Source organism: Glandiceps talaboti, chromosome 22 (genome assembly GCF_964340395.1).
Source record: "Glandiceps talaboti chromosome 22, keGlaTala1.1, whole genome shotgun sequence".
Taxonomy (NCBI): domain Eukaryota; kingdom Metazoa; phylum Hemichordata; class Enteropneusta; family Spengelidae; genus Glandiceps; species Glandiceps talaboti.
In genome coordinates, this window is record NC_135570.1 from 7,623,701 (window position 1) to 7,636,897 (window position 13,197).

Sequence of the window (13,197 nt, forward strand, 5' to 3'; positions counted from 1 at the left end):
AAGGTGATTATATTCGCACCACAGAGGTACAGCTATCACCCACTTGTGTAATTTACCACATCGAAATCTACCACATCGAACAATAACGGTTGTAGTTTGGGTCTATCTTAATAGTAAGCCGAAACCTTGTTTGCCACTGTAGTAATTGTATTTCATCATCATATACTGAAATCATTTCATGTCTCACGTTTTTTTAATTTCTTTATAAATCTGCACTTACCTTACGTATTTGGAATATTATATATCCCACTACAGTATGCAAGAGGAAGACCATCTTCACCCTGTAACAATAACAAACCTGAGATTATTAACTAACATCTTTTTTGTGGAGCCACAAAGGTTAGAAAGTCTAGCTAGGAATATGTAAGTTTCTGGATCAGGGTACTGTATGTATGGATCGCTGCTACTGTATGTTTCTGAATGGCAAGAGTGGTAGAGTAAGATTTAAACTATGGTTGTGTCCCAATCAACCCAACTGTATAATTGGGGACCTGGTAGGATAGAGGTTGCAATGTGAAGGATTTAATCCTAGAGGCTACACTGGAGTGTATGCTCCCAAGACCATTGTGCCTATATAGGTCCGTGTCATAAATAATAATTATACCGTGCTATGATCACAACATCCATTGTAGAAGGCACTCCATAAATATGTATAGTTATCATTGATCATCAATATTATTCACATATTTTGTTATTGTAACATTAAGTATTTATTAATAATGTCTCTAAGAAGTTCTTGTTATATATTAATCCATTGAAAAGTCTTTGAGATGTTTGGTCCTTCAAAATTAAACACTCTACTATGCTTTGAGTAAAAAGAATACATCTACTTCACATTTGTGCTAGGTTTGAATGAAATTTGTGTAACAAGTACATCAATGTAACAGCTGTGTAAACACAATAAATCAAACCCATCACACATACAATCAAAGGCCAGCAGATCTCAATATATATGTTACCATGGTAATGCAATTCCTTGTTTTCGTTTCGTGTGAAAAAAGGTATTATGAGAGATGATCTGGAAAGTTACTTACAATTGGACACGGTGCATCAAGACCAGGTGCACCAGGTTCGCCCTTCTCGCCACGGTTACCTTTTTTACCACGCCTACCCTGGTCTCCCTACATATAAAGTAAGGTAACAAAACAGTGTTAAAGTACAGGAGTCAACAAATATTTCAGCTGCCATAACAAGGAAGGGAAATTTACGTTTTCCACTAGTACCATAAAACTTACAAAGCAACCATCTTGAATAGTGCATTATGGGAAATATTGCATTATTTAATAGATGAACACAAATCAATCATGTTGTAAACAATCAGTCACACTATTTGCAACTACAACTACTCTAGTCTTGGTCACCACACCCTTACAAGAAAGCTATCCTTCCCCTCACCCATGATTCAGTATTACTGTAAAATAATATTCCACAGTCCTTTGTATCTGGGCATGCTTTAGTTTTACTTTTCGAAAGGACATTTTTTTTATTCAAATGACTCTTGCTACTTTGGAAGATCTTTGCATTTTCTTTTTCAGATTACATGACAAAAAGAGAGAATGGTTCAAGTATTTACACAAAACAAAACTTATGAATAACTTTTACATAATCATTTTCTCATCTCAAAAGGAATGATTACTCCAAAAATTAGTCACCCTATTGTCACCTACCTTGTCTCCCTTTAGACCTGGCTGGCCTGGTGGACCCTGCAAATTGTAAAATTGGGAAAAATACAGAATAATAATATGGTCAGAGGTATGTATCAAACTGTGTCCAGATATACAACCTCGACAAAATATGCACTGTGAATAACTAATGATGACTGGGGTACATCTACTATAGCATGGAGTTTAACATCAGTGTGAATATGGTAGTACATCTACAAATTAGGTAGGTGAAGTTTGACGATGTCAGTGCGGACATGGTTGTAGATCTACCACTTAGGCAGGTGAAGTTTGACAATGTCAGTGTGGACATGGTTGCAAATCTACCACTTAGGTAGGTGAAGTTTGACAATGTCAGTGTGGACATGGTTGCAAATCTACAAATTAGGTAGGTGAAGTTTGACGATGTCAGTGCGGACATGGTTGTAGATCTACCACTTAGGCAGGTGAAGTTTGACAATGTCAGTGTGGACATGGTTGCAAATCTACCACTTAGGTAGGTGAAGTTTGACAATGTCAGTGTGGACATGGTTGCAAATCTACCACTTAGGCAGGTGAAGTTTGACAATGTCAGTGTGGACATGGTTGCAAATCTACCACTTAGGCAGGTGAAGTGTGACAATGTCAGTGTGGACATGGTTGTAAATCTACCACTTAGGCAGGTGAAGATTGACAATGTCAGTGTGGACATGGTTGTAAATCTACCAATTAGGCAGGTGAAGTTTGATAATGTCAGTGTGGACATGGTTGTAAATCTACCACTTAGGTAGGTGAAGATTGACAATGTCAGTGTGGACATGGTTGTAAATCTACCACTTAGGCAGGTGAAGTTTGACAATGTCAGTGTGGACATGGTTGTAAATCTACCAATTAGGCAGGTGAAGTTTGATAATGTCAGTGTGGACATGGTTGTAAATCTACCACTTAGGTAGGTGAAGTTTGACAATGTCAGTGTGGACATGGTTGTAAATCTACCAATTAGGCAGGTGAAGTTTGATAATGTCAGTGTGGACGTGGTTGTAAATCTACCACTTAGGCAGGTGAAGTTTGACAATGTCAGTGTGGACATGGTTGTAAATCTACCAATTAGGCAGGTGAAGTTTGATAATGTCAGTATGGACATGGTTGTAAATCTACCACTTAGGTAGGTGAAGTTTGACAATGTCAGTGTGGACATGGTTGTAAATCTACCAATTTGGCAGGTGAAGTTTGATAATGTCAGTGTGGACGTGGTTGTAAATCTACCACTTAGGCAGGTGAAGTTTGACAATGTCAGTGTGGACACGGTTGTAAATCTACCACTTAGGCAGGTGAAGTTTGACAATGTCAGTGTGGACATGGTTGCAGATCTACCACTTAGGCAGGTGAAGTTTGACAATGTCAGTGTGGACGTGGTTGTAAATCTACCACTTAGGCTGGTGAAGTTTGACAATGTCAGTGTGGACATGGTTGTAAATCTACAACTTAGGTAGGTGAAGTTTGACAATGTCAGTGTGGACATGGTTGTAAATCTACCACTTAGGCAGGTGAAGTTTGACAATGTCAGTGTGGACATGGTTGTAAATCTACCAATTAGGCAGGTGAAGTTTGATAATGTCAGTGTGGACATGGTTGTAAATCTACCACTTAGGTAGGTGAAGTTTGACAATGTCAGTGTGGACATGGTTGTAAATCTACCAATTAGGCAGGTGAAGTTTGATAATGTCAGTGTGGACGTGGTTGTAAATCTACCACTTAGGCAGGTGAAGTTTGACAATGTCAGTGTGGACATGGTTGTAAATCTACCAATTAGGCAGGTGAAGTTTGATAATGTCAGTGTGGACATGGTTGTAAATCTACCACTTAGGTAGGTGAAGTTTGACAATGTCAGTGTGGACATGGTTGTAAATCTACCAATTAGGCAGGTGAAGTTTGATAATGTCAGTGTGGACGTGGTTGTAAATCTACAACTTAGGTAGGTGAAGTTTGACAATGTCAGTGTGGACATGGTTGTAAATCTACCACTTAGGCTGGTAAACATTGACAATATCAGTGTGGACATGGTGATAAAACTACCACATAGGTAGGTAAACATTGAAATGAATGAATTCTTGACATAACATGATATGATGTCTACATATATTGCCTGAAAACAATGATAATGAATGATAACAAATATTAGTTAACAAAATATCACATCTAGATAAAATAACAAAAAATGCAAACGTAAGGTTAGAATACTCAGTATGACAAAAAATCAATGAAATCAATGAGAAACTGATAATACAAACTCTGAAGTCTCATCGGCACAAATACTCCTACTTTGATATTTTGTACCACATTCAATTACCCGATAGTGAACCAAGAATATGGGGCTTACTTATTTTTAACAAATTTTGTGTATTATTGCTTGTACACATATTTTCTAAATATGATCAATTCATGAAATTTGATCAGGTTACAAAATAAAAAGATACGTAAATAATATTATGTTTCCTGTAAGTTACTTCATCAGATTTAATAAAGTGGCCAGGCTGCAGACTCATACAGGAATGCATTGCTATTAGTACTAACTGCTCACAACAGAACTCTTTTGGAGCTAATCATTATCGCTTCCTGTGATTGGCTTAGATCAAGTCACATGACATCAACTAGTTCTCCATAATGACCCAAATTTGCATACACCAAGCGTCAGTTGTTTTGTATTGGCCTTAGGGTACTTGCACAGGAGCCCTTAGGTAAGTTATGTTTATGCTAGTTAGCATAGAAAAGGGCGAGTTTACTGTCTGTTGAAAGTGACTCAGAGTTGCTATGTTACAATGGCATGACTTTGCAGTCCCAGAGGAAAAATTTAGTACTTGTAAGAACTTGCTGATGGCAAGGATGCAAGGAAAACAGAAAATGTGTCTGCCATAAATTTGTTTTCATCATTTGTGAAGAAACTTACGCGGTAGTAAGTCCATAAACGTTGAAAAGGAATCTGCCATTGATCTATGTTTAGTTGTCAAAAATTTGGTGTGGGAACTCAATAGAGTTTATGATGAATTGTAAAGTGCCTGAGAAAGTGGAGTGTTATAAAACACTTATTGCCTGACCATGAGGGCGCTATAAGACATATTATCTCCTTGTGCTGTAATGTAGCATGTATTTCCCTTGGCTTTCCGCCTCATGAAATCATTGCTGCATAACAGCCCTTGAGAAAAGAAACATCTTCTAGCGCCCTCGTGGTCAGGTAATAAGCATTGCACTTGTGCATTGATGAGGATGACTGATGTTTGTTTTTCGACATGAGGAGAATTTTAAATTCCTCCTGTCAGAAACAGTAAACTAACATAAACACTGCATACATTTATCTAAAAAAAACTACACAAAATGATAAACAAACAATTCTAACTGTTAACACACAAAAAAATCACTGCATCAGCCATTAGTTTGCTGGTCATACCCATGCAGGATAGGATTACACGGCAATCACATGGTCATCACATGCATATCACATGGTCATCACATGCACATCACATGTACAAACAGTGCTGAAATGATGTTCAAACGAATGGGGGTTAAAGTGACAAGTGATATGCATGCTGATTGGAAGGAGAAACATGATTACTAAATATGCTCTCACCGGATCACCTGGGGTACCATCAGTTCCCTGAAAAACAATTTTATAACGTTAAAAGCATGTTCTACGAAAATTGTCCTTCTGGCAACACCCCTAGGACAACTGTCACTGACATTGAACAGTTGACATTCTGAACTTGAACCTACTGGAAAAAACTAGAGCAAAAAATTGCAAGCCAAGAATGTGAATAATTATTACCAAGAATTAAAAAAAAAAAAGTTTTTTCAATCAAAATCTGTTTTTATATCTGTCTATATTGGGGTTGTGTTGACTGAATTAAATCCACATGTTTGAAAGTTGTGGGCTATTCCTAAATTTGAAAGTTGTGGGTTATTCCTAAGTTTGAAAGTTGTCTCCTTTTCCTGAGCTTGAAAGTTATAGGTTATTCCTAAATTTGAAAGATGTGTCCTTTTCCTAAATTTGAAAGTTGTGTGCTATTTCTAAGTTGGAAGGTTGTGTACTGTTCGTAAATTTGAAAGTTGTGGGTTATTCCCCAGACACAGAACACGACATTGCATGGCTCAGAACAGATGGAACACCTATCACTTAATTATTACTTGGGACCTTACATCATTTTATATTCTCTTCTACATATATGGTAATTTTTTTAATTGAAGTGATCAAAAACCTGTGAAAACAATACTAACAGATTAGAATACATTGGAAGTACATACAGAAAACTGATGATAAAAATAAGACATATGTAACTAAACCCACCTTAGGTCCAGTTTGTCCTGGTACTCCAGAGGAACCTATTTCTCCGGGAAAACCAACTGTGCCCTTCAGCCCCTGTCACAGATAACACATCAATGAAATATGGCAAGTTTATTCAAGGAGTAAAATTCTGTAACTGAACTCAAAACTGGTAATCAAGCTTAAATAGAAATGATTTGGTGATATAATACTGTACATGTATATTAAAATGTTGTAGAAACCCTTGTTTTGTTATCAGATGTACTGACAATGACAGAAGAGAATTTCTACAGAAGGAATTATAATTGTGTTCAGTTTCAATGATCAAACAACTAAACAACAGAAATATATTAATCAATCAACATAACAAAGGGTATGTTCATATGTAAATTAGCTGATATGCTAAAATCCTGGCCACAATACAGTAGTTTCAAGGTTTTATACAGTCAAATATTTTCATCTGTGCAAAAAACTTATTAACTCAGTTTGTGTTATTTTGATAAATGATGGCGACTACAATGTTGACTTACAGGTAAACCTCTCTCTCCGTTGATACCTGGCCTTCCTGGAACACCTGTCTTTCCTGCAGTACCCTATATAAACAACACACAATGTAACCTATCAGTACAATGCTCACATACATTTCATGTGTTCCGAATAATCATTCTTGTAACGGGAACTACACCTCAGGGACAAATTTCCTGGAAAATCAAAGTTGTTCAATTCCCTCTAAACTAAACCATATGAAAGCTTGTTCCTAATCCTACTATACAGGATGATAGATATAGTTATATGCATCACGAGGCTCAAAAAACAACCATCAACTTGCAATTATCTGAGCTGGCTCATCAAACTATTTCACCATAGCGACTCAAGTAAACAAAGAATTAAGGCAGAACTCACAGTCAATCCCTTAGGTCCGGCATCTCCTCTTTCACCTTTCTGGCCCTAAAGTATGCAATTATTGAATCACATCATTTGGTTAGCAAGAGGTATGAAAATACATCTATTTGTCTATTTGAATGGGAGGGGGAAACGACAGCTCAATACATCAACTAACATGCTGGTATCGTTTAAAGCATGCAGTGTTAAGTTTTGATAATTAGGACACGGGGCCATTGGCTGCAAAAAAGTGGAGCCATTTTGGTAGGAAGTAGGGAGAATTATTTCTTGCTGAAAAATCATTTACATACATTGCATGTATACTATTAACTACCTAAAAAAAAATAATTCCATTCACAATAAAAGTTCTTGGTATTAAAGCTGCCGTTTGGAAACAATGTACATTACCAAATTCTTAGATAAATAAAAGACAATTAAAATTGTGAAAGTCATTTCTTCAGAGGAGATATTGTTTAGAAAGGTTGAACAGCTACTGTCATAATTGTTTACCTGTGTGCCATCTTGACAAAAGTCAAGAAAATGTACGCTCAAAGATACAACACAGATATGAAATGCAAAATGTACAGTGGAAACCACATATGAATTCAATAGTATAAGGTAAACTTGGTCGTAAGAAAATTCTGTACTTACTCCAAATCTTGTACAGATTCTCTTTTTTTCAAAAAGCATAAAATAAATATCTTGCACAGTTTATGGCAATAGAATTTTGATTGTTCACAAATTTGAAAAATGTATAAACATATATACTGCTATACTCACAGGAAGTCCAGGTAGACCAGAATCACCTATGTCACCTTTTGGTCCTGGCTCACCTACACCAGGTGGTCCCTGTATCATAAAACAAACACCACAAATTATTCCATGGCTAAAGAACTTGACTTTTCCATCTGGTCATGTCCTCACTGCATCAAGGAATATGACTTCCTACCTTTCAGGGCTTGTGCAAATTTCAAAAACAAGCTAATCTAGCACACGAAATATTTTATTTTCATTTTATGCTAAATAACTTCATATGATGAACTTGTCAAAAGATTTGATATTCTTTTTATGTTAAGACATGAAACTTTCAAAATTAAGTTTTTTTAAAAAGAGGCTAAAAGGTAGAGCATTTGATCAAACATTGGCATTAAATGACTAAAGTCAAACTCACCATAGGTCCTGGTGGTCCCCTTGGTCCAGGTATCTATGGAATAAAGACATTCAAAAACCATTGGATTATTTTTTTTACACTGGATTTACAGTTTTACAAGCCAAGACTGACATGACAAACTAAAACTACTATTATGACATGTTGATGTAAACTATAAGTGGATGTTGATGTAATCACACCCACAGTAGGGCGATGTCTCTGATAATGAATTTTTCAAAGGTGAGTTCAGTTTATGAGACCCATACAATGTTATATTTTTTTGTACACTTCTGTGATCTTCCAGGGTGCATCTTTGTAAACTTCCATCGTTTATACATCTTCCAGTTTTAACACTAGCCCCAATCACCTGATTATTTGCTAAGGTTTCCATATATTAGATTGTAAGATATGTCATGTCTTTCTGCCTTCACTAATTTGTGAGGGCACCCAGTCACAGCATACCTTACAGATTACCCATATATGTAATGTAATTCAACAATGATATTTTTAGTTTGTGTCTGTCTATTATAGTTTGGTGAAACTATATCTGTCATTATTGTAGTCATGTAATAAATGATTCAGAGATTCAGAATAGATAATAGATGACAATCAACTATTGAAAAGTTCATGACAGTCAACTCCTGAAAAGTTCTATACTGAGATCAGCTAACTACACATTAAGGATACACATACTGACTTTTTTCATGACAAACCTTCACTGAAGACAGACTCCCTAACTGGTGTATTATGTGGCAGTTTTAGTGTACATTTGAATGTTGTCTCTAGATACAAAATTTCATAGTTTATTGACCAATTTGTTACCTTGAATAGGGAGGTCAAAGTCAAATGTCAAAATATAAAAAGAAAGCCTGTTGGGGACTAAAAACCAAACTTACCGGTTCACCACTACCTTCTGTTCCTTCTCCCTAAAAAAAGACAAAAAATAAAACAAGATCGAAGATGGTGAGTTTTTTTTTATTTCTTGTCATCCTCTAGAAATATGACATTGTTGAATTGGCTTCCATGTACTATACTTAGCACACACATAGCACAGTATCAAGTTTGATTTGTTGCTTTATTTTGATAACATGTCCCGAGTCAATAGCACAGCATCCACAGCTTTTGTACCAAGGGTTTCTTTTAGACTGCTTTTCTCCAACGAGAAAATACCGACTGATTCAAACATATATACAGTAAATTACTTATTGCACAAATCACATTATAACCTTTTATATCTATCTCTCTTCTCATTGCATTCATGCATTGTATATTTTGCTCTGTGATATACTAAGACTGTAAAATTTGTTGCCGGGGGTGACCTTTTCATCTCTTCCCTTCTATGGAAAGGGGTGAGAACAGCGCCCTCAACAGTTGGTCTTTTGGTCTCTGATATACTTGACCTTCTCAAAACAACAAGGTGACGACCGTAATACAAAAATACAGCCAGGCTTCCAATACTTTACTTATTCTTATAGTAACCATGGTAACCAGGTCAAATACTGTATATTAGTTCCAAAATCAAATATTGTATATTTATATTAGTTCCACACTCAGAGTGTCAAGTCAAAATGTTATGTCATATTTAGTGTAATCCTCAAATTTTATGTCAGCGATATAGTCGGGTCAGGATGGATTATTCCCTTCTTTCAAGTTTTACAAGAAACTCACTTGTGATCCCTTTTCACCCTGTAAATCAAGGATTGAAAGTAAAAAGTAAATATTAATAGACTTTTATATCCATACACTCCACAGCTAATGAGTACACCCTTCTACAGATGATTGTTACCATGGATACGACATTTCTACAGATGATTGTTACCATAGATATGACGCTTCTACAAATGATTGTTACCATAGATACGACACTTCTACAGATGGTTGTTACCATAGATACGACACTTCTACAGATGATTGTTACCATAGATACAACACTTCTGCAGATGATTGTTACCATAGATACACACACTTCTACAAATGGTTGTTACCGTAGATACAACACTTCTACAGATAATTGTTACCATAGATACATGCACTGAATGCAACATGCACACACTTTGTTGAAGATGCTGTTACACGACATATCAAGCATAAGTCACTGACTTAGTACTGCACTAAGTATGTAAAACACAATGAATCCATGACTTAGTACTGCACCAAGTATGTGACAAACACAATGAATCAATAACTTGTACTGCACCAAGTATGCAACAAACACAATGTATCAATGACTTAGTACTAAACCAAAAACTTAACTCAACATAGCATGTGACACACACAATGAATCCATGACTTAGTCCTACACCAAGAACTTAACATACTATGTGACAAACGCAATGGCTCAATGACACAGTAAAATGACTTAGTACTACACCAAGTATGTGACAAACACAATGACTTAGTACTACATCAAGAACTTAACATAGTACTGTATGTGACAAACACAATGAATCAATGACTTAGTGCTACACCAAGTATGTGGCAAACACAATGACATAGTACTACACCAAGAACTGAACATAGTATGTGACAAACAATGAATCAATGACTCAGTTAAATGACTAAGTACTACATCAAGTATGCGACAAACACAATGACATAGTACTACATCTAGAACTCAACATAGTATGTGACACAATAGATCAATGATTCAGTAAAATGACTTAGTACTAACTACACCAAGTATGTGACACACAATGACTTAGTACTACACCAAGAACTCAACATAGCATGTGACAAACACAATGACTCAATGACTTAGTACTACACCAAGTATGTGACAAACAAAATGTATCAATGACTTAGTTCTACATCAAGAATTTAACACAGTATGTGGCAGACAAAATGAATCAATGACAATGAAATGAACATGATGACTCATTAATGTACTACATAAGGAATTCAACATGATACATGAAAACATTCAAAGAATGATATATGCATGCTACAAAACCTTTTGATACTACAGTGGCATCTGAGGTTTCGGCCAACTATGATAGACACAATCTAAATCTATTGTTCTTCAATGTGGTAGACTACACAAGTGGGTGACAGAAGTGTTTCAACCTGTGATCAAGATAGTGTAAACTCTAGAATTCCCCCACAGGTACACTGTAGGATTATGGACGTCATTACAAACACAATCCTACTGTGAATACAATTAAACCAATGTTCATTCAATAGCGTACATAAAAATAATGCAACGATAGTTTCAGTTTGTGTCTATTCCAGTAAGATGAAACCTAGATTGCCACTGTAGTATATTATTTTACAAAACACAATACAAAATGAATAATGCAAATTTTAGTTTATGTTCACACAACATGCTCCTTTAACTAATATGATGGCATTAGGTATTCATAGGCCTCCTCAGTGCAGTCAACATTGCCCTTTCCCCAAGCCCCCTTAAGTCACTTGTATTTTCCTTGATAGAATAAAGACAACCTAGATTCTTGGATGGTATAACATAGTCAATTGTTGACTGCACTGATTCTACCATGATGATGTTTTAAATCGTTCTCAACATTATTCTAAATTATAAAAATGTACCTTTGGACCTTCAAGACCCTATGAAAGATGAAATAAAAATAAAATAAAGAGAAACACTAACATTAACAACTTGATTGTAAGTCAAGATTTCATGAAATAGAACAAAAAAACACCCCCCTCCCTCCAGTAGATTGATTGAAGTGGCACAAGCTGAGTTCATGTGTTTTTTACTCAAGTGAAAACACGTAAATAAAACTACATTCTTGTATGTTACTGTCAATGCATGTCTTCTATAACATTACAATTGTCTTCTGGCATTGTTAGAACAGTTATTTGCATAGTACAGATTTCCTGAACATTTTTTGGTATGTATCATAAATTACGTCATCATATCATTCGTAAGTTATATCTTAATACCAGATTTCAGTTCAGTTAATTGTAAGTGGTGGTTAAGTGTGCTTCAGTAACTGCAATAATGTGAGTACCTTTTAAATATGAAGCAAAAACTATGCCTAAACATATATAAACTCAGCTTGTGCCCCTTTAATGTATACAGATGAAATCAAAACAATTCTGGCATTGTTAAAATACATCACAAATGATTTTATTCACTATTTTCAGACATGTTTATTCAAAAAGGCAAAAATAAGCCCAACTAAATTACTATTAGAATAAAATGAATGATTTACTTGTCCAATGACAGGGTGATATGTACAATGAATGACTTACTTGTCCAATGACAGGGTGATATGTACAATGAATGACTTACTTGTCAAATGACAGGGTGATATGTACAATGAATGACTTACTTGTCCAATGACAGGGTGATATGTACAATGGATGACTTACTTGTCCAATGACAGGGTGATATGTACAATGTATGACTTACTTGTCCAATGACAGGGTGATATGTACAATGGATGACTTACTTGTCCAATGACAGGGTGATATGTACAATGTATGACTTACTTGTCCAATGACAGGGTGATATGTACAATGTATAACTTACTTGTCCAATGACAGGGTGATATGTACAATGTATGACTTACTTGTCCAATGACAGGGTGATATGTACAATGAATGACTTACTTGTCCAATGACAGGGTGATATGTACAATGAATGACTTACTTGTCCAATGACAGGGTGATATGTACAATGTATGACTTACTTGTCCAATGACAGGGTGATATGTACAATGTATGACTTACTTGTCCAATGACAGGGTGATATGTACAATGTATGACTTACTTGTCCAATGACAGGGTGATATGTACAATGTATGACTTACTTGTCCAATGACAGGGTGATATGTACAATGGATGACTTACTTGTCCAATGACAGGGTGATATGTACAATGGATGACTTACTTGTCCAACGACAGGGTGATATGTACAATGTATGACTTACTTGTCCAATGACAAGGTGATATGTACAATGAATGACTTACTTGTCCAATGACAGGGTGATATGTACAATGAAGGACTTACTTGTCCAATGACAAGGTGATATGTACAATGAATGACTTACTTGTCCAATGACAGGGTGATATGTACAATGAATGACTTACTTGTCCAATGACAGGGTGATATGTACAATGTATGACTTACTTGTCCAATGACAGGGTGATATGTACAATGTATGACTTACTTGTCCAATGACAGGGTGATATGTACAATGGATGACTTACTTGTCCAATGACAGGGTGATATGTACAATGTATGA

At 35.8% G+C, this 13,197-nt stretch overlaps 1 protein-coding gene across 1 annotated transcript in view; it reads right to left on the reverse strand.

Annotated features, from left to right (window-relative positions):
- LOC144452487 (uncharacterized) overlaps positions 1-13,197 on the reverse strand; it is a 101,510-nt gene that overhangs the window by 3,211 nt on the left and 85,102 nt on the right. The window contains exons 21-32 of the mRNA XM_078143586.1: positions 11,534-11,551; positions 9,656-9,673; positions 8,884-8,913; positions 8,009-8,041; positions 7,618-7,686; positions 6,859-6,903; positions 6,486-6,548; positions 5,980-6,051; positions 5,266-5,292; positions 1,668-1,703; positions 1,035-1,121; positions 221-281 (exon numbers count right to left, since the gene is read on the reverse strand). Of these exons, the coding sequence (XP_077999712.1) occupies positions 222-281; positions 1,035-1,121; positions 1,668-1,703; positions 5,266-5,292; positions 5,980-6,051; positions 6,486-6,548; positions 6,859-6,903; positions 7,618-7,686; positions 8,009-8,041; positions 8,884-8,913; positions 9,656-9,673; positions 11,534-11,551 (558 nt within the window). The 3' untranslated portion in view covers position 221. The remainder of the gene's footprint in view (positions 1-220; positions 282-1,034; positions 1,122-1,667; positions 1,704-5,265; positions 5,293-5,979; positions 6,052-6,485; positions 6,549-6,858; positions 6,904-7,617; positions 7,687-8,008; positions 8,042-8,883; positions 8,914-9,655; positions 9,674-11,533; positions 11,552-13,197) is intronic.